This window comes from Lepidothrix coronata, unplaced genomic scaffold, assembly GCF_001604755.1.
Source record: "Lepidothrix coronata isolate B3197 unplaced genomic scaffold, Lepidothrix_coronata-1.0 Scaffold14, whole genome shotgun sequence".
NCBI lineage: Eukaryota > Metazoa > Chordata > Aves > Passeriformes > Pipridae > Lepidothrix > Lepidothrix coronata.
Genome location: NW_016690194.1, coordinates 9,271,861 through 9,291,656, shown reverse-complemented (window position 1 = coordinate 9,291,656; position 19,796 = coordinate 9,271,861). Strand labels below are relative to the sequence as shown.

General features: G+C 38.0%; 1 protein-coding gene across 1 annotated transcript in view; it reads left to right on the top strand.

The window, feature by feature from the left end:
• Positions 1-19,796, top strand: part of MEGF10 (multiple EGF like domains 10) — an 85,669-nt gene that overhangs the window by 51,935 nt on the left and 13,938 nt on the right. Inside the window, exons 12-16 of the mRNA XM_017806182.1 lie at positions 1,515-1,678; positions 4,563-4,665; positions 13,701-13,847; positions 17,277-17,411; positions 17,647-17,775. Of these exons, the coding sequence (XP_017661671.1) occupies positions 1,515-1,678; positions 4,563-4,665; positions 13,701-13,847; positions 17,277-17,411; positions 17,647-17,775 (678 nt within the window). The remainder of the gene's footprint in view (positions 1-1,514; positions 1,679-4,562; positions 4,666-13,700; positions 13,848-17,276; positions 17,412-17,646; positions 17,776-19,796) is intronic.

The window sequence follows — 19,796 nt, the reverse complement described above, 5'->3', positions numbered from 1 at the left end:
AGTGGGCCGTTTATCTGATGTCAGCCTTCCTAACCAAAGTCATATGGAATCATAGAATCATAGAATGACTTGGGTTGAAAGGAACTTAAAGAGTACATCTCTCGTTCACTTCTGCTGTGAGGAAGAATTTAAAGTCCAGTGTTCCCCAGCTGTGATACTGGATTGCTGAGAAGAGAGGGCAGGCTTTTGAATGCACCAAAGCAAATCCCATGCGCAGTAAATGTTTTAGACCCCTCCTGTCTAAAAATGTTTTTCTAAAAACAGATGAAGTTTGAGAGTGGAGAAGTGTGAGAGTTACCTAGACAAATAGCCACTAAATTTGTCAGGGACTAACACTATTAAATCTATCGTGCAGCAAATGTAGAGCATCTACTCTTGCCACAGACAGTGGAGCTAATTTAACCCTAATTTAATTTAAAGCAGCTACTGCAAAACAGCCAGGTCATGAGGAGAAAAAATATTCCTTTAGAGATGTAATCCTGTCTTCTTGTACATCATGCAGTTTTAGTCACAGTATGGTGAAAAAGGACAGCAAAAGTGAAATTAAACTAAACCTTGATACTTGTCATGTAAACAAAAGAAATTTATAAATCTTGGAAAGACGTTTGAGAGAAAGTGTCTCAGTTTTCTAGCTGGTATAGTGGAACATTTTTTCCTGAAGTGACCCCTAAATTTGAAGTTATCAGTGAAGCACAAAGCAGCCTGTTTTCAGTGCATGTGTTTTGCATAGCCTATTGATTAGGCTCAGTGCAGAATAATTTTTCCCTTCACTTACTGTAAACAATACAAAACTAGAAACTTGGCCTGTGTGACTGTAGCTCATAACATATGACTGCTTCACACTGTTTCTCTTGTATCCAATGGATGATCACATTTTAAAAAATCTATTCACATTTCATCTAGTGTGCAGTCTGTGAATTGTTGCTATCAGGCATGATCAATGGTGACTCCTGCATTTTAGACCCTTTTTTCATCACATTCTTTTTTGTATTTGGAGAGAAGTACAGAAATCATCTGAAAGGACTTCTATGTATCTTGGAGAAATCCAATTTATGCAGTTCTTTTATGGTTTGTCTTTATTTAAGATTTCTGTTAAAACCATATCGCAGAACTCTGTGTATTGAACGCTTGTGGAACAATTATGAAAGTGGCAGCTTAAGTCTGGGGAAAATATTCCTAATTATGTTCAGGCTATTCTCAGTATAGTTTAGTGTTTCTCAGTGAAATTTCAAGGTGTCTTTATCTCTATTCCAGATCTTCCATCAATTGCTTTTGTATGTTGGCACCCATCTGCAAACATATGCTGTGCACAGATGTTACAAGGTGCCCTTGAACACCTTTGTCCAAACCTGGACAAGTCCTGAGCCAAAACTGCTGATACCACCTTGTAGTGAATGTTATCACAGTACTGCCCATCTCAGAGAGATGCCCCATGGCAGGCAGAGGGAAACATTCTGAGAGGAAAGGGGGAAAACCTGAATAATGTGTGACTATAATCCTTTTTTTTTTGGCAGGTTGGCATGGTGTAGATTGCTCAGTAAACTGTCCCAGTGGTACATGGGGACTTGGCTGTAACTTAACCTGCCAGTGTCTTAATGGAGGGGCTTGCAATGCTCTGGATGGAACTTGTACCTGTGCCCCGGGCTGGAGAGGAGAAAAATGTGAACTCCCTTGCCAGGTAGTTAAATAATATCACCAAATTTTGCCCTGTAGGATAACTTTGGGTAGGGTAGGCCTTCTATCATTCTTTGGGGGTATGTCCCTAGGGAGCACATATGACTGCGAGCAGGATCAGGGACATGCACCAACAATTCTTCTGGAAGAGCCATGCTGCACAATACACCAAAGAACACAAAAAAATGGCCACACAAAATGAAGTTGCATTGATGAACACCTTTTCTGCTTTCAACACTTTAAAATCGGAACCCAAATTTTTCACTAGCTCCTTTGGAATTGGTTGAAAAACACAGAACCAAATTTTCCCCTCTATCAGCATCAAATGCTATCAAATTGCTTCTGTTCAACTAGTTTAAGTAAAAATTACAAGACAAAAGAACAAAAAATATATTCCACGTCAAATAACATATTTCTAATTACATTTTCTTATGTCTATGTTACAGTATGAATAAAGAACTTTGATTGCCTCTCAGTCAGACATGAGAATCTACTTTTACTACCCAGTTTCATGATGGGTGCCTTTCTACTGGGGGTCTGATTTCTACTCTCTCCCAGACTCTGAGATATTAGAAATATCTGCAGTATTAGAAATCATTGTGAGGACAAAGGCAAACTCCTTATCACTTCTGTTCTACTTCGTAGTTTGGGGAAGCCATGAAAACGTATAATTTCAAAAAATTTTAAATAGTAAAAATCAAAACGCATTGGGTTTACTGTATAACTTTGATTTCAATTACATTTCATGCACCCAAAAAAAAAAATTATGAAAAAGGAGGTTTTCCCGAGTCAATTCTTTTTAATGATGGACTTCAGTTTTCCAGGAAATTTTTAACAAAATTAATTTTTAAAATAAACTTTTCTCTGCTCTCCTTTTCCCTTCCCTTGTCATTTGCTCACTTTTGCAATACTATCTGCACAGTAGGTTGTTGGTTTAGTACAATTGTAAAGGAGCCACATGAACTGAACACACACCTTGTTAATTCCCTCCCATATCACATTGAAGCTTCTTTCAGTTTGGATGAGCTCTGCTGAGCAATAACATGATGGGAATAGCTGAAATAGAGTGTAAGATGGAAACCACACCTCTGTCGTGAATGAAAATTTGTGCCCTCAGAATCCTCAGAAGTGATTTTATGGGCTTTGCTTTTGGTTTTAAGATGAAGCATAGCACACACTGATGTAGTGAGTAAAGTGGAAAACAAAATTGAATATATTCTGGAAAACTCATTAGAATACCACCTGTGCACATTCACGCAGTGTTTCCAACAACGCATCTCCATCAAAAGACTTAATTTTTCTCTTTTCTAAAACAGCTTTGTTTATCACTTCGTGTCTGATTCTGAAGGATGATATCTCCCAAGCTCCATTAGCTCTTCTAAAACTGACATTTAAAAAAGACACATATTGTTTCATAGCAGTTGCATTACTATGCCAAAGGTAGTCAAATAATGCTTAAAAGCATTTCTATATCAGATAATTTAGCATGCCCCTCTATCTGTGTCAAACAATGTCCATAAGCATTTACACATTTCAAGTGCATATTCTGCTTCAAAATTCCAGAGCAGGAGAATAAAGAGAAAACTAATTCAAATACATCCACTGTTGTCTGAAATGTTTTTCTTATTGGAGCAGAGACATTATTTAAATCAATGAATTTAAATTTTTTTAAATAACTTCAGAAAATTAATTTTACTCCCCAGATAGTTACTCAAGATATCACTGAAGTTTGGACTTCAGTCCAAGTACATAGCAGGCTAAATATACTGCTTTTCAACAACATATTTGAGGATTTCCTTTCATTCCAAATCTGATTATATGCAAAGGAAATGTGTAATCTTTTCTTTTTCTGTATATAAAAATGTACCGTTGAGATGAGCAAAAGGCTCCTTACGCTGAAGTAACATAAGATTTTGTTCAACTTTAGACTTGAAAGACTGGGAATTGAACAGCTGAATCCTGTGGCACTTAGTTGAAACATATGCATGAACATCAAAGAACAGCAGAGGAATTTTGTTATAGATTTTATTCAGATTTTAATGTGGCTGAGACCAATTTTTAGCCTTGAATTTAAATAATTCATTTTTAAACCTGACATGTTTCTTTTCCTTTTTTGCCTTTGCTGTGGGTAACCCTGAAGAATCACCATAAATTATACTGGCTTTTTTCCAGGTTTTTTTAATTTGGTTTTGACACTTTTTCTTCAAGATCAATTTAGTGTTGTACTTTGACTTTGTTTTGAGAATGCAGTATTAAAGATTCTGCTCCTCAGTTTCTCAGATTGATTTTGTATTAAATTACCCACAAATGCGTGTGCCAGCTTCTACAGAAGAAGCAGAAAAGGCAAATTCAAATGTTTAGATGTGCTTTTGACACAGCAGAATGCACCAAAAGGGCTGTTCAGCTTGTAACTTTAATCTCTCTTATTGGTTCAAAAAATGCCCCACAACCAGAGTATCTCTTTTTAGTGTAGTATATCTTGTAGTGCAGAAAGATTTTTAATCCATAGAAAGTGATACAGTTTGCATTATTTATGCAATGAACCTTACACTAAATATATATTGTAATCTAAGGTTTTACTACTCTTTTTTAAAATAATTGTGCCTTTATGTGGTATCCTTTTTGACCAATAGGTAGAGAGCTCAGGGTCTGTCTGAGGCAGAAAGGAGACTGAATTGCTTTAGTCTGGGATTTTTGAAGAGAGTATCATTCATTCTTTATCTTCCCCTCTTAAATGAAAGAACAAAAATGTAGGATGCTAAAATGTTCCAAAAAGCCAGAAGCATTTTATATTAAGAACAGATTACGGATTCAGGAGAGATCTGTCATTGCTTTTCGAGGCAGAACTGACCGGAAATTTCTGGGTTGTTCTTTTTCTGTTGTCACAGGACGGCACATATGGCATAGATTGTGCTGAGCGCTGCGACTGCAGCCACGCAGATGGGTGTCACCCCACCACCGGGTACTGTCGCTGCCTCCCAGGATGGTCAGGTACAAAACGCACCCCTGAGGACAAGCAGAGTTTCCACTCTGGTGGAACTTGGTCTTCTCTGTGGGTTTGGGGGTAAAGGAGGAGTATGTGGGATTGGAAGGGGAAAAGGGACAGTTCTGTGGCTGCTGTGTCCCTCCTGTGATTCACACATGTGGAAATTTTGTTGGGTGTGGGATCCACAGAAAACTGAGAATAGAAAGGGAAATCTTAAAACTTGGGCGCCTCCACAGTGTGATTTGTTATGAAAGTGGCAAATAACTGTAAATATTCCAGGTTGTGCTTTGAGCTTTGAGATAAAGCATCACATCCAGCTTTCAGTCAGCCAAAAAGAGGATAAATACTGCAGAAACCATGTTGCCATTTCAGTTCCTGAAACTTTTGAAAACATGAAGTTTTCTCCACACATATTTTGTTCTGTATGAATATTTTCTCATTAAGTTTTTTAGCATTGTGGTTTTAAGAACCATTTATATCTAGTTATTCCCTGTAATTTATATTTGACATGGTTGTTGCACTCTCTTGCTTGTGGAAAGCAAGATTTTTTGAAAACATGATGAGACTGTGGAGGAGGGCATGTATCATGAAATGTTTCCTTTATGCCTAGGAGGTAGTTTTAGTTCTCAAATGGATTTCTAAGCTCTAAGTTTGGGGAAAACTGTGGTCTTCAATAGGGCTTAATTGACACTATAAGCTTGCCCTTGTTGAAATGTTCTAGACTTGGTGTCTCACTGTGATGCTGTGGTGTTGCAGGGGTCAGGTTTCATGTCCCCTGTTTGTATGTCCTCTTTCCATTTTATAATGAGGAGTCAGCATGAAAAACACACCTTAAATGAACAAAGTACGTGAGTGCTGTGAAAAGAGAGGATTTTTATTTATTTATTTGTGTTTTCAGATATATACTAATATTATTTAGTGTCCACTCTTTTAATATTTTTCCTAATTGACTTGCAGGTTCATCATATAATTGTTTTCTTTTTTCTCTGGTACTTTCAGACAAAGTAGGTGGAGGTGAGCTTATGATTTCCTCAGATAGATACAGTCTTAGTTACTGGGTTTTTTTCCAAACCTTGCTTTTTATACTCTTTTTTTCCTAGCTTGGATCCCAAGCATCTTGTTTGAAGCGCATGTCTACAGTTCAGGTTGATTAGTTGTAGCTGATTACAGCTTACCTGCCGTTTTTTCTACTTTCTGTTCAGATGAACGTGACTTTTGTGATTACTGGGGTTGGGAAGTGGAAATCAGTAGGAGTTTATAGGCATGGGCAGGAAGAGTTCCTGCTTTGCTTTGGAAGACCAAACCCATCTATCATTTGTGCATTTTTTCTGTATATTGGTTCTTTGAGAAGGTCTCTCTCACCATTGTGTCTCACCCTTTTCAACATGAGAGACTTTCAGAGCCAGCACTCACCTCACTAAGACAAGACTTTTTATTTTCTTCCCACAAGCTCCAGTGTGACTTAACATCAGCTACTCAGACATCTCAGGAAATAACTACCACAGGAGTGCAAAAAATAGTAGAAGTTAACTGAGTGAATTATGAAAAAATACTATTAGCCTTATGCCATCTGTTGCTATTTTGTGTGACAATACATCGTGTTTATTTTGTTGTGATGTTAATGTCCTTAGTTTCATGTAGTTTCAGGTAATTTTGTGTGCGTTTGGACACATTTCTGCAAACTTACATTTGAATCTGCTCAAAATATGATTTCATAAATTAGTAAAGGTATTAAACAAAGAATACCCACAGTAAAAACATTGTGATGATCTTGATCATGGTTTAGGCTGTTAAAGCTGTTCATGAGTTGCAGATGTGCAGCTTAAAGTAAATCCTGTGAGTTTTTAAAATGGAGACAAATCATCAGAGACAATAGGTATGTAATGAAAGGATCCAGGTTGTTTTAAAAGGCCATGCCAGAAAAGTAACTATGTTTTACAACAGGTGATAAAAATTACTTAGCCAGCGTGATTTAACTAACCCAGGAGTATTTTTACTTTTAGTGAAATCTTATTTCATCTTCATGTTTACAAAGGAAAAAGACTTCACTAGAAAGGGACTTCAAGCATAATTATTGATAAAAATTGAGTCTCCATCACTGGATGATGTCATCAGAACACCATGCGTGACAGACTAGTTTTGACATGTTGATGATGTCTAGACATACTTTATAACATAAATGGCATATTTCGCTTTATACTCAGTGTCTGGAAAAATCCTCCTCCCACACTTCACGTGTCAGAGCAATACACACAAGGAGTCTGGTCTTTGTGTAGATACTTAGAATGAATAAAGAAAAGGAGAGAATGTTTTAGGAAGGGGTTCTCAAATAGCTGTACTGTAATATTGCATTGCAAAAATAGCAGTAGATCGTAGGATTAATAAGGGAGGTTGTACATATATTTCTATGCATAATAGGTGGAGAAGCAGATGGAGGATGTGTGTAAAATGCAAAAATTATGTTAGAGTAGCTTAGATTGTTTCCTAAACATCAGACATACTAATTTTGGATGGGTAGTATTCCCTACAAAAAAACCCAAACCAAACCAAGCAAACGAAAGAGAGGGAGAACCAGATTTTGGATAGGTGTAATGCTTATCTAACTCAAATGAAGGATTTAGTCTTTTAAAAACCATTGGGAAGGTAGTATTTAAAAAATGAATACATTTGAAGAAGCTTAAAAATGTGAACTTGTATTTTTTTTCTTTTTAAGCATGAATAAATCAATGAATCCAAGGCGAACTTTCCCAGATGTTTTGACGCCATCAAAATAATAAAACTTTCCAAAAAGACGTTTTAAATACAGTATTTTTCTCAGCTCTGTGAGTGGAACAGTTGTCTACACTTTCCCCAGGGAATTTCATCAGAGGGAATAGTTTATATAACTTTGTAGAACTAAATGAAGGGAGGTTTTTCCCTTGCTGGATGACACAGTTGTCCCATAACACTGGGGAGCAGGAATTGTGCTGCATGAGGAGGGTGGATCACTGGCCTGGTGTTGTGAGGGCCTCCCTTGGTCTGTAAGGGAGCTCTGAGCTGCTGATGTGGGCACAGGGGCTTTACTTCAGGCTCCAGATACAGCTGCAATTCACCACTGGTACAATAAAAAGATATTACATGGTTTAGTTTTTTAAGTAGGTTGGTTTTTTTTTGTTTATTTTGAACATGCCCATTGATTTTCTTTTGCTTCTTAGGTTCTACTGAGGGACAAAAGTTAAGTTTTTGACTATTGCATTGATATCAGCTGTTAAAAACCTCAATAAATAATTAAAATTGGCTTTAATTACATCTTTGCTTTTATTTAGGGTTTATAGTTTTAATGCAGGTTCTGTTGCCTAGGAGGATACTTAGGTTTTTCATCCCAAACAAAAATGACTTATTTTCTAGGGCTACTGTAATAAATCTTATTCTCTCTGTAGTTTGCATTAAGTTTTCCCTGCACAGCAGCTTTAATTCTGCTTAGAAGAGCAAGAGTTAAGGGTGGTTTCTTTTTCCTGGCAGTCTGACCATTCCATCACGTTCCAGGAGCCACATGACAGGATGGCACAAATGAGAAACATCCACCCACACAGAGGAGGATGTCTGACCCAAACACTCTCATCCCTTGACATTATAACTTTTTTTCATTTGGAGGGAGTGCAATAGTGAGACAGTGGAAAGGAGTAAGAACCATTAAAACAGAAAGCAGAAGAAACAGATAGAAAATATAATCCCTCAATATATAATGATAATTTTCCTAATAATTTATACAAAAATTTGAAGTTAAAGTCCATTAAAAAGCTACATCTACCCCTTTTCTCAAGGAGAAAGCAAACCAACAGGCACCATGGTAACTTAAGTTTCATTTCTTAATCTTACCTGTTCTGCAAGCAGCTCTCAAAACACATTTTTCCCAAATTGCCTGAAAGATTTAAGAATTTGTATTCTTGGAAACTGACAGTTCACATTAAAGCATTAGTTATTTAAAATTAATTAAAGATAATTAAATTAATTAAAATAGCAAAAGGACTTTTTTTCTCCAGACTGTTTACTACTGCAATTACAATTACAATAATGTGAGTGTTACTGATGACACATCACTGTTGTGCTTTCTTGGGTGCAGTTCTGCCACACCTTCCCACTTCAGAAGAAATGTCATGTCATAGTGGTACATTTGTTATTTTTAAAATCGATTTAAAGGTTATCTGATGCCAGGGATTGTGAAATACCACTAGTCTATTATCTGTACCAAAACAATAGCATTGGTTTATGGAAAAGACAGATGCAGTAATACCAGCCTACATTTTACCATTCATTCACATGCAGATGGGGTGTTGGTGACTTTTTCTGTGCTGGACACCTGCTGACGTTAGTCAGAATGGCTATCACCAGATGTGCTGTTTCTGTGTCCTTCCATGTGCTTCTGACATTATTTCTAAGAGGCACATTTGTTGTGGGATTATAACAGGGAGGTCTCTGTCATCTGACACTGATGCAAATCACCAGGTCTGCTGAGAAGTGCAAGCTACAGCTCTCCCTTGCCCCTCAGCTTTCAAAGTGTTTGCACTTTTTCCCCTCCTAAAAAGAAGAAAAAAGTCATAAAAGAGTTCTATCATGGGTCTTCCTCACCTTTAGGCCAAAAACCACGGTGCTGCTGGAACGACATCCATAGTGCTGGTACCCCAGTGCTGAGGCCCTCTTGCAAGAATGTGGTTTTTCCTCCACTTTGACCACCTGCCCCTGGTCTCCAGAAGCACAAGGTACCATTGGGATGGATGCTCAGTGTGCCACAAAATGAAATCATATGTGGGCACTGTGTCATGATAAATGGCATATTTACTTTCCAAACTTCAGGAGAGGAATTCTCCAATAAGAAGTTTGGCCCACCCTACATCTGGACTTCACTGTGTCTGCACCTCTGTTGTCTGTGTGTTGTGGTGGATCTTTATGTGGAAGAAATACTCTTTCAGAAAAAAGAGCTTTAAATTGGTGATTAAGTATGTTTGTTTTCTAACTATCAAGTGGTTAAAAAAAGGGCAAGTATTATTTCCTTGTATCTACCTAAAGATTTGTAGTTGAAAAGAAGAGCACCTCTGGAGTGGATAACAGCAAGAGTATGCCCTTCAAAAAGATACTAGGAATACCACAAAAGTTATTCATCCACTAAAATTTGCAGATACTGATGTTTGCCTTCAAACTCAGATGTTTTTGTTGACAATCTTTTGTAGCTGGCTTCCTACCAAAACTCGCAGGCAGAATCTCTCTGGCTGCCACAGTGAAGCAGCAGCTGACGACCAAACTTCTAGAAAAAATCCTTTCATTCGCTCCTTAATTTGGGACACTTTATTTATTCCTCTGGCTATTCTGAGCTAGGGAGTGAGATACCTCTCTCCTTCAAAGACAATTAGGGTCCTTCAAATAGTGCTTGTGATGTTTTTCACCAGTTCCCTTTCCTTGGGCTACTCATCCATCATTTGACAGAGAAGTAGGGAAGTCCTTAAACAGAAGTGATGTAAGTGTTCATTCCTCTCAAATATGAGCTCTTGGGGCATAATTGAAAAGTGTCATTAGCTTTAATGACACCAAGAGTTCCCCAGGCTTTGAAGGCCTGTTCCTTTTCTTGTTTAGGCTGTTATATATCTAATTTCACCCTGACATATGGGAAATACACCAATATACAAACAGGCTTTAATTCTTCGGAGCTATACTGGAAAGTTCCACGTGTTGTGAAGATACATTGTCTTTATGAAAAAAAGTTCTTTTTAAAGCTTGGGTAACTTTTTATCAGACTAATAGAAACCTAACAAGCTGGAAAACAGCATTTAGTCCAATAATAAATTTGCCTGGGAAGATAGTAAGAAATAATTGGTAGATTTTTTTTCCCCCTTCAGGTGCTAAAACAAATTAGCTCTTTGTTGATCTGACTTGCAAGAATCATTGAGTCTCAACTTCAAAATACAGCATAAGGAGTATGGAAATACTCTGCTAGCATGGGCAGAAACACTCGTATCCCTAAAGAATTCTTTACTTCATTCATGCAACTACGAATGTTGGGGGAATGCTGATTTAGATGTGAGGCCCCCAGCATAAAGCACTGGGCATTAAATGCACGAGCATTTCTTTAGAGCAGCTTAGCTGAAGTTTATCATGGCCATTCAGCCATTGCCTAGCAACTTGTGAAGGCCATCAAAGAGCTCTTTGTCCATAGCTCTGGCAAAAACATTTTCTCGCAGTTATCCTTATCAGTATCAAAACCAACATGAAAACTTAATAAAAAACAATTTTATCACATAAAAGATTAATACTTGCTTGAAATTGTGTCAATATCATAAGCCAGTTGATACCATGGTGTAAAAGATGCGTTTACTGTTGCTTTGTAAGTTCCAGTAAAAATGCTTCTTTTTCCTCAATAATTTCTAGCTTTTCTATAAAAGCATAGATTTCTTTGCTGAAATTTCATATAAAGTATCACTCTGGAAATTAATTTTTTTAGAGTTTTTTTCATCCTTTTAATATTTCTAACCTGTTCTTTCTCAAAAATGGACATACTTGATTTTTACAGCTATTAAGATGTGAAACTCAATTTCTTATTTTTAAGTGCCTTGTGAACTTAATAACAGTGAGATTTAAAACTATTTTTACAAGTAGATATGCAGTAAATCACTGAATGATCTCTGCTTTGCTGCATTCATTCTTGACACTTACAGGAGTGCAACTGATTTTGCTTCTGATCAATAATGAATATAATAAAATTCTTACAGTGAAACAGCAGTAATCAGCACACTTTCAGTATCTTATATTGTCATAATTATTATTCTGTGATATTTAATATACACTTTTTATTAGCTAAGTAGAAGGATATCATTCTTCACTTCATAAGAAGTGGAAATGGGAAAGAAAATGTAGTCTTTTTTTCAGTTTCTCTAATGGATAATTTTCCCCGGTGTGTACTGAAGGAGCTTTTTCCTTTTTTCATTTTCAGTAGTAGTTGCTGGCTCTTTCAAGTATCGTGGCTCTCTGCAGCATGGGACCCATTGTCTTTTCTGTTCCAGTGTGCCCACTATCACCCTTTGACACCACACTGTCATAAAGCATCCTCTGTGCACAGATCAAGGCAGCCTAATTGAGCCTGGTATTATTGTATGTCACTGGTCTACATAATCTCAGATAATGCAGTGTGGTAACTCTTGGCAACCACTGGCTTGTTAATAGTGACCATTATATACTGAACAGCAGTGAAACCCCTTAAGACTGTGAAAAATGTCTTTTCTTTAGCAGGGTTCACTGAGTGAAGCTGTGTATGATATGATACATAACACTCATGTGGACAGAGTGCCGGGCTCAGTTGTGAAATGCTCTGCGTGTGTCTGCTTATGTTTTCACAGACTTGGAGACCCAAATTCTCAAATTTGGGAACCCCAAGCAAAGCAATTTTATGCAGCTGAAAGAAGTGGTTCTTGTTTCAAAAAAAAAAAAAAAAAAAAAAAAAGCTGTGATGTCATTCTGCTCATGTGCACCAGCATCTCTCAAAATCCAAAATCAAGCCACTCTCTTATGTCTATTTATCCGCAAATGGGGAGTTAATGAAAAAGTTGACCCAGACTACTGAGAAGCAAGTCCACACTGCCTCTCAAATGTAGATGGAGACAGGAGAATGCCTGTGCATGGAAAAATGAAAGAGGTGTGATACAAGCAGTCTTTCATTTTTTGACAATAGATTTGTTTTAGGTCAGTAGTAACTCATTGCACAGTCAGAGCTTTTAGGTGGCCTATGTACTGACTGCTGCTGGTCAATGTCTGGATTTTAAAAGTCAAATGTTTTCTCTCTTGCTGGCATTAGTGAGCCACATATTTGATTCTTCATTCTGTCCATTGTCTTGCAGAGAAACAGTTCCAGAATCTGGAGTTCCACCCTTCCTCTAATTAGAGGTTACATACAACTTTGCAAGGCAGATGCTGGGGGTGTTAAGGAATCACCTCTGAGTCTGATCTATCAGTAAACCATGTAATTATTTTTCAGGATCGTTACAAATGAGATTTTGTAGGTTTTGGTGTTCAAAGATTTTTTTTCTTGTCACATGTAAAACTGGTTTGGGGTTTTTTTAGGACTTGGGAAGGCATTGAACCTGTGGCATATTTTGCTGGAAATACTTACAAAGCAAGACATCGTTGTGGTTGGATTCAGTCCACTTTTCCTTTAGCTGAGGGTTCATTCAGTAGAGGCATTACAGTAATACTTAATTGTTAATGAAAAGTGCTGTAGACACAATACAGTCTGAGTTCCACAGTGGTGCCTGCTGGCATTTAACATGCAGAGTGCTTTTTAAAAAGCCGGAAAATTATATTTAACGTTGCTGCATTGCAAAAAAAGCCACAAATGAAAAAACCAAACAATACAAAAAAAATCTAACAATAAAGAGACCGTAATTGGGTGATTATAATTAGTGGTTTGTATTATGATTTAAATGTAGGGATTCAGGTTGCGGCCATTTTACAATCAATTTTATATCAAAAGCAGCTAAACAAAGCACTGACTGACTAGCATCTGTAACACTGTTGCAGCTAAGCATTTTGGAATGCTCATGTGGTGTGTTTGGAAACCCTTTGTGTGCGCTACATTTTTCCATGTGGTATGAAGCTGAGCAGTAATCAGCTCACCACTAATGAGAAATCATTCAGTGTCCTGTACACCATTATTATACAAAATTATGTCAGACCCAAAGAATTCTTATGCTCAGAAGGAAGAGTTTCTATATACCTTTTGTCATGCGTTTCCCAAACACAAAATTTGAAAATAAGGTTTTGCTGTTTTGAAACAGCCATTATGGAGGAAGCAAAAGCCATTATGTACATCTCATAAAAACTAGAATACGAAATTCACTGTTCTGGGGGAAGACAGGAACAGGGATGCACATTTACTGTGTTCTATTTTCCTGATGTTAGTGGTATTTTCAAAAACAGGTTATGTGAGCTGTGTTTTGAAAATCAGTCCACTGAGGACCACAGGTTTAACCTTACTATGCATGAGAGTTCTTCACAAATGTTTTATTTATGTTTTCAGGCATTCACTGTGACAGTGTGTGTGCTGAGGGACAGTGGGGTCCAAATTGCTCCTTGCCTTGTTACTGCAAAAATGGAGCATCTTGCTCTCCAGATGATGGAATCTGTGAGTGTGCACCAGGATACAGAGGCACCACTTGTCAGAGAAGTAAGAACAAAATTAATGTTTTAAAATCTCTGTTTCTCATTCTCTTACTTGGAATACATATCATATAACACAACAATGCTTTGTTAATTGTAGTATGAAGTACTACGAAATGCTCCCTGATGGGGCATTTTCTCAAAATATGTGAATATGCAGAAAAAAAAGTGTTATCTTAAATGAACAAAGCAGTAGTGCTCTTCTTGTTATGGTACAACTTTACATTTATTCACTATCTGTGCTGTGGCATTGTTATGAATATGACTTTCTAAGAAATTTAGTAGGGGACTCCATTCTAAGGGTAAACATTCCCAAATGTACTGTAATGTGTATTTTGTTAGGTAAATAAAACATACATGAGTTTCAGAAACTTAAAAACCTCCCCATTGAGTTCGGTAGGAATTATTGGCTTAGTTATTGCTTTTTTTTAAAAAAACTTATTTTGTAAGAATCAGCAGTGGCATCAGGCCTCAGAGTGAGAACAAGATATCAAATGTACCCATGGTTCCTTTTGAAAAAATTAAAATGAAAATTACAAGAATAGAGATACAGATAAAGTAAGGAAAATCGTGCTAGAATCAAGGAGGTAAATAATAAGTCTACCCTCCCAATAAAATTTGTCACAGTTTTCCAGCAGTCCAGCTGCCTTTAGTTTGAATTATCGAAGCTGTGAGGGAAGGGTGTTCAGGGAAGAGAAATGTGTGTCTCCTGGAATTGGGGGTAGCCTCATTTTCAGAGTAGGTCTCCCAGAAACAGAGTCAATAAGTAGGTGGAGTGAGGCCAAGCAGAGATGCTCCTGGGTCTTCCAAAAGAGGCTGAAAAGGCAGGAGACAACATGAAATGGTCACTGATATGTTAGAAGGAGAATCGGAGGAGGGTCAAGTCCTAACAGTCCAGGAATGGCAAAATCTCAAGCTGAAGGATGTGATTGCCTATGGCACTACTAAACCCCACATTAGGGTGGCATTAGTATTCCTTGAGCACTTCTAACTATGCACAGTAATTATTCTCACTATCTAATCTCTAAAGGCACTGCAGTTAATCAGTTAATCCAGAAGCAGACTCAGTGTAACACTACATGTAAAAATGTTCCCTTGTGTTTTGGAACTGTGCTTATGATCTGGATGAGAAGCTTCCAGTCTAGTGCCTCGCAGAGCCCCTCTCTGATGCACGGTCTGGAGGCTGGGAAGACAAAGGTCATACGAATAATTTGGATCCCAGTCAGAAAGTGCCTTTTCAGTAAACAGGAAGACCTTTTGGCATTGTTTCACTTGGAAAAGTTAACCTCTGTAGAGAGATCTGGCCATATAATTTGTATCAAGTATATAATTAAAACACTGAAACTTGGATGAAATTAAAATATTGAAAAGATTCCAAGTTCCTTTTGTCAGTGCTAATTGCAGCTGTGCAGGTATTTCTCTTGATGTATTACCTAATACTTTACATTTATCAGGAAATGAATGCCAAAAGGGATTAGAGCTACAAAGAAGGAGATTTTATGCAACAGCCCATTTTTCCCCCCTGTTTTTGTCTGGGGTGGGTTTTTTTGGGGTTTGGGGTTTTTTTGGTGGTTTATTGGTTGGTTGGTTGATTTTTTTGCTGTTTTGTTTTTTAAGAAACTCGTGCTTTTAGTATCAGAATTAACTGGTAGACTTTGTATTTCTGGTCTCAGGTTCTCTAAAAGTTAGATGACTCTGTACCATGTAATGAGTACAGTGAATATATGAAAGAAAGGTTGACTGGAAAACATTTGTATTTTTTACCCAGTGAAGTAATGGGTAAGTTAGTTTCCATGTTAGGAAGCACATAAGAAGTCAAGATCTAAGATGATCTTACTCATCTAGAGAAAAACTATTCTCTGTTATTTTAAATTACTTGTCTTCAAATATGCTTTAAAACACATCCATGATTGGCCAAATATGTATAATAATAAAGTATATATACATTTCAAACATTATCCAATCACAGTGTGGCCTGACATGTAACAGAATGTTGACTAAGTCATTATTAACCAAAATTATTAACCTTGAGGAAAACGAGCAAATCTCCTTTTGTGATAGTAAATGTCATGGTTTGAGAGCTCCAAAAGATCTAATTCCCTAGTCCAAGCCCCCTCCCACATCTCAGCTCAGTGTGAGATGGTTTCCAGACACTACACGAGACTCAGAGTGGGGGAAAGGGAATATATTACAATGACTGTACAAATAAATACTACAATACATTATATACAGTCTTAGCTATCTCTACCATGACATAAAAGTATTTACAATGGATCAAATCTCTTCTCCCCTCCAAATAATAGTCCAGGAGGGAAGAAGGAAAAAAACTCTTCCCACTCTCAGAGCAGCAATGTCTCTAGGGCAGCAGGCTCTCTGTTTCGCTCTTCTTCTCATGCAGCAGCTGTAGCTGGATCTCTGTCAGTACTCACGAGGGGGTATTCAAGCCCCTCGGCCACTCGTCTTCAAGTGAGGGTCTTCTTCCGTGGGCTGCGTTTCCCAGGACAAGGGCACTATCACCATGTCATATCACGAAGCTCAGGGGTCTTCGTGACGGTCCTTGTCTTCAGGAGATTCAAGTTCCCCTACAGAGCTCTGTGCTCTGTCTCAAGCAGCGGGGGGGCCAAGGTCACCCCCTCCGCATTCCTTCTGAGCTTTACAGCTCTTTTCTGCAGTGCTGCTGCAGTTTTAGGACTTCCATTCAGTAGGAGTCCATCCTCTCCACTTATGAAAGGTCACAAAAGGAGTTTGGGGGTTTTTCGGTTTAGTTCTTACCCAAAAAACTCTGCCTGTAGAGCTAGTCTGCTCTCTCTGCTGCTGGCTCTCTCGGCTCTCTTCAGACAACTCTGTGTCTTCTTTGGCTGGTTGGAAGCCGCCTCTGCTGCTTTCTTATCTCTTCTGGCTCTCTGCCACCCTTTCTTCGGTCAGTGCAGTTCTGCCGCTGCTGATGCTGCTCTGTCTCTGCTCACTCACGGTGGAGAAAACTTCTTTAGCTTTCTAGCTACAGATACTTGGTCTAGTTTAACACTGTTCTAAGTCTCTGTAGCCCCCATTCTGGGGGCTGGGGGGGGGAGCCCAGAGGCCCCAAGGGGCTCCGAGCCCTTTCCTTGTGGCCACCTCTCTCAACAACTTCAACAACTACCTTCTCTTCCGTTCTGCTTGTGATATGTTTATATTTTGCAGAAGCGCTCATTGGGTAAAACCTCAAAACTTCAAGGGTCACCACCCCCTGGGGTTTTACCATTTTGTAACTGCAGGGGGAAAACTGTTTCCCCCCACCACAGTAAATCATTGAACTGTACAGATAATAACCACCACTATTGCAACTCCTGTGTATTTAGAAAGAAGAGCTAATTCCAAGTCAGGAACAAGTGCCCTACAGTTCATGGCTGTATGGAAAGCAAGGAAGTCAATGTCAATTTGTTCTCTCTGGTTCCAGTTTGCTCCCCTGGGTTTTATGGACACCGCTGCAGCCAGACTTGCCCCCAGTGTGTGCATAGCAGTGGTCCCTGCCACCACATCACTGGCTTGTGTGACTGCCTGCCTGGATTTACAGGAGCCCTCTGTAATGAAGGTACAACATGTAATAAAGACATTTCATAAAGTGTGAAACCCACTGTACTCTTAATTGTATTATTTGTATAGTAAGTATGGATATTGTGCTTACCAGAATTTATAATGCCTTACTTTAATGTTATACTAAGCAATACATTTCTTGATCCAAATATTAGTTGCTTTCTCTTGAAATAAAGAAAATAAAATCTTGTTCTGATTGCTAAGGAGTTCTAATTCCGACAATGTCTTCTCAGTATGTCCCAGTGGCAGATTTGGCAAGAACTGCATTGGAATATGCACCTGCACCAATAATGGAACTTGTAATCCTATTGACAGATCCTGTCAGTGTTACCCTGGCTGGATTGGTAGTGACTGCTCTCAGCGTAAGTATCAGTTTTTTCCCTTTAATTTTAGAACAAATAACCAGGGTCCGGCTAAAGTATCAACATTTTGGTAAAACAACACTGTCTAAGTCAGAAATTAGGACTTCACGGTAAATAATGAATATATGGCTAAACTTTTCTTCATTTTATCAACACTGTCATGGTGCACTATAATCCTTTCAATGAGTGGGCTGGAGTGCAGGATAGGAGGGATCAATTTTCAGCCTTCCACTGCCCAAAGGAGAGTTGTGGAGAAGCTGGATCAGACTCATTTCAGAAGTGCACGGTGAAGAGACAAGAGGCAATACTCACAGGTTGCAGCAAGGGTAACTTTTACTAGATAAAAGAATAAAAATCCTTACTGTGAGAGTTGTCAGACACAGCAACTGTCCAGAGACGCTCTGAAGTCTCCGGCCTGGAAGAGGCTGTGAAATTATCATAATTGAAGAACCTTTGAATAGGATGTTGGACTAGGAGATTATACAGGTCTCTTCGAACATGTCTGTGGATTGATAAATCTTTGCATTAGAGAGTTCTTGGTCTGTTGTTTCTTTATGTGTAATTATTTACTCTTTTCACAGTAGTGTTGTGAACATCTCAGGGCTTGTATCCTCAGGACAGTCTTACGAATAAGAGGTATTATTTTATAAATAAGAAGCACTGAAATACAGGATGTTTTTTCTTACTCTCTTTTGCAAAGAGAGCTACTGGCAAGGCTGAAAAGTAAGCTGAGATTTTCTCAGATGCAATTTAGCGCTCTGACTGCACTACCATCCTTGTTCTTACTAAACATCTGAACATTTCGTTAAGAAATTTACCACTCAGACTTTTTTTAAAGTGTTTATAACTTTGTGATGGATTTTTCTGTTTCTTCCTTTTTTAAATGTTTCACAGATAGACATTTTTAGTGTCATTCTGCCTCACTGGATGAGTATTGTCTTAGTATGCTAAACTCAATAGAAACTTTGTTATTGACTTTAAAAAGGAGGAGGGAAAAGCCCTAATTTTATTACTTTTTAGAGTTATTTTATTAAATTAGTCATTCTCCATATGCCTTCCTGGGTGTATACAAATTACTAATTACAGGAAAGAATTGTTTTAAGCAAAATTCTCACAAGAAGTATATCCAATCCCATAAGGTACTAAAATCCATGCAGTCTGAAACATATGCATGCCAAAACTTCAGTCAACCCATTTTTGTAAGTAAAAGTAGGTGCACCATACTCTGATATGTTAAAGTTCAAAAGACATTGTGGTAGGGTTCCCAGGGAGGTGCATTTCCTAATAATAGGCCTCATTGGTTTATATCATTTAAGGTTTGACCGGCCCAGGCTAACTGGCTCTGTACCGGTGCAATGTAACATCTGGTCAGTTTGGAAAAAAAACCCCAAACACTTCCCTGGCTAAGTTCTGTGAACTGATTAGCATGCAGAACTCAATATGATACCAAACTAAATCTTGGGCCTATTCCTGTGGAAGCCAGTTGGTACAAAGTACCAACTGTTTGTATGGTAAAATAAGTAGGTAGTTGGGAGAGTAGCAGAATAGGGGTATTTAGGAGGAGGAGGGACTTACTCACTGAATCAATAACAAGAAAATGGTGCCAGCAACATGAATGGAAGTGCTTATTGAGGCTGTGCTCATGGACCATGACAGAGGAAGTTTATTTGCTTTGTGTAAAGTCCTTCAGTTAACATGGAAAATAATTATTCCATTAATTTCATTCAGAACTAGAGACCTTTTTCAAACTTTTAACCTTCTGTCTGTATGTGATTTACATTCCTTCTTAGTTGACCACAAAATTTCAAACACAAAACTATAATTATAATAATTATGAGGCACAACTGAAGTGAAAACAGCAAAAACCAAACTTAATCCTTTTTTTCGATACAATGTAATATGTTACTTAACGAAGTGAATTTTGTGCAAAGATGAGACTTTGCAAAAATACAGCCCACACATACATGAATAATTATGCAAATATTTAAAGGATTCAGGAATTTTTATTGCTGCCAGACAGG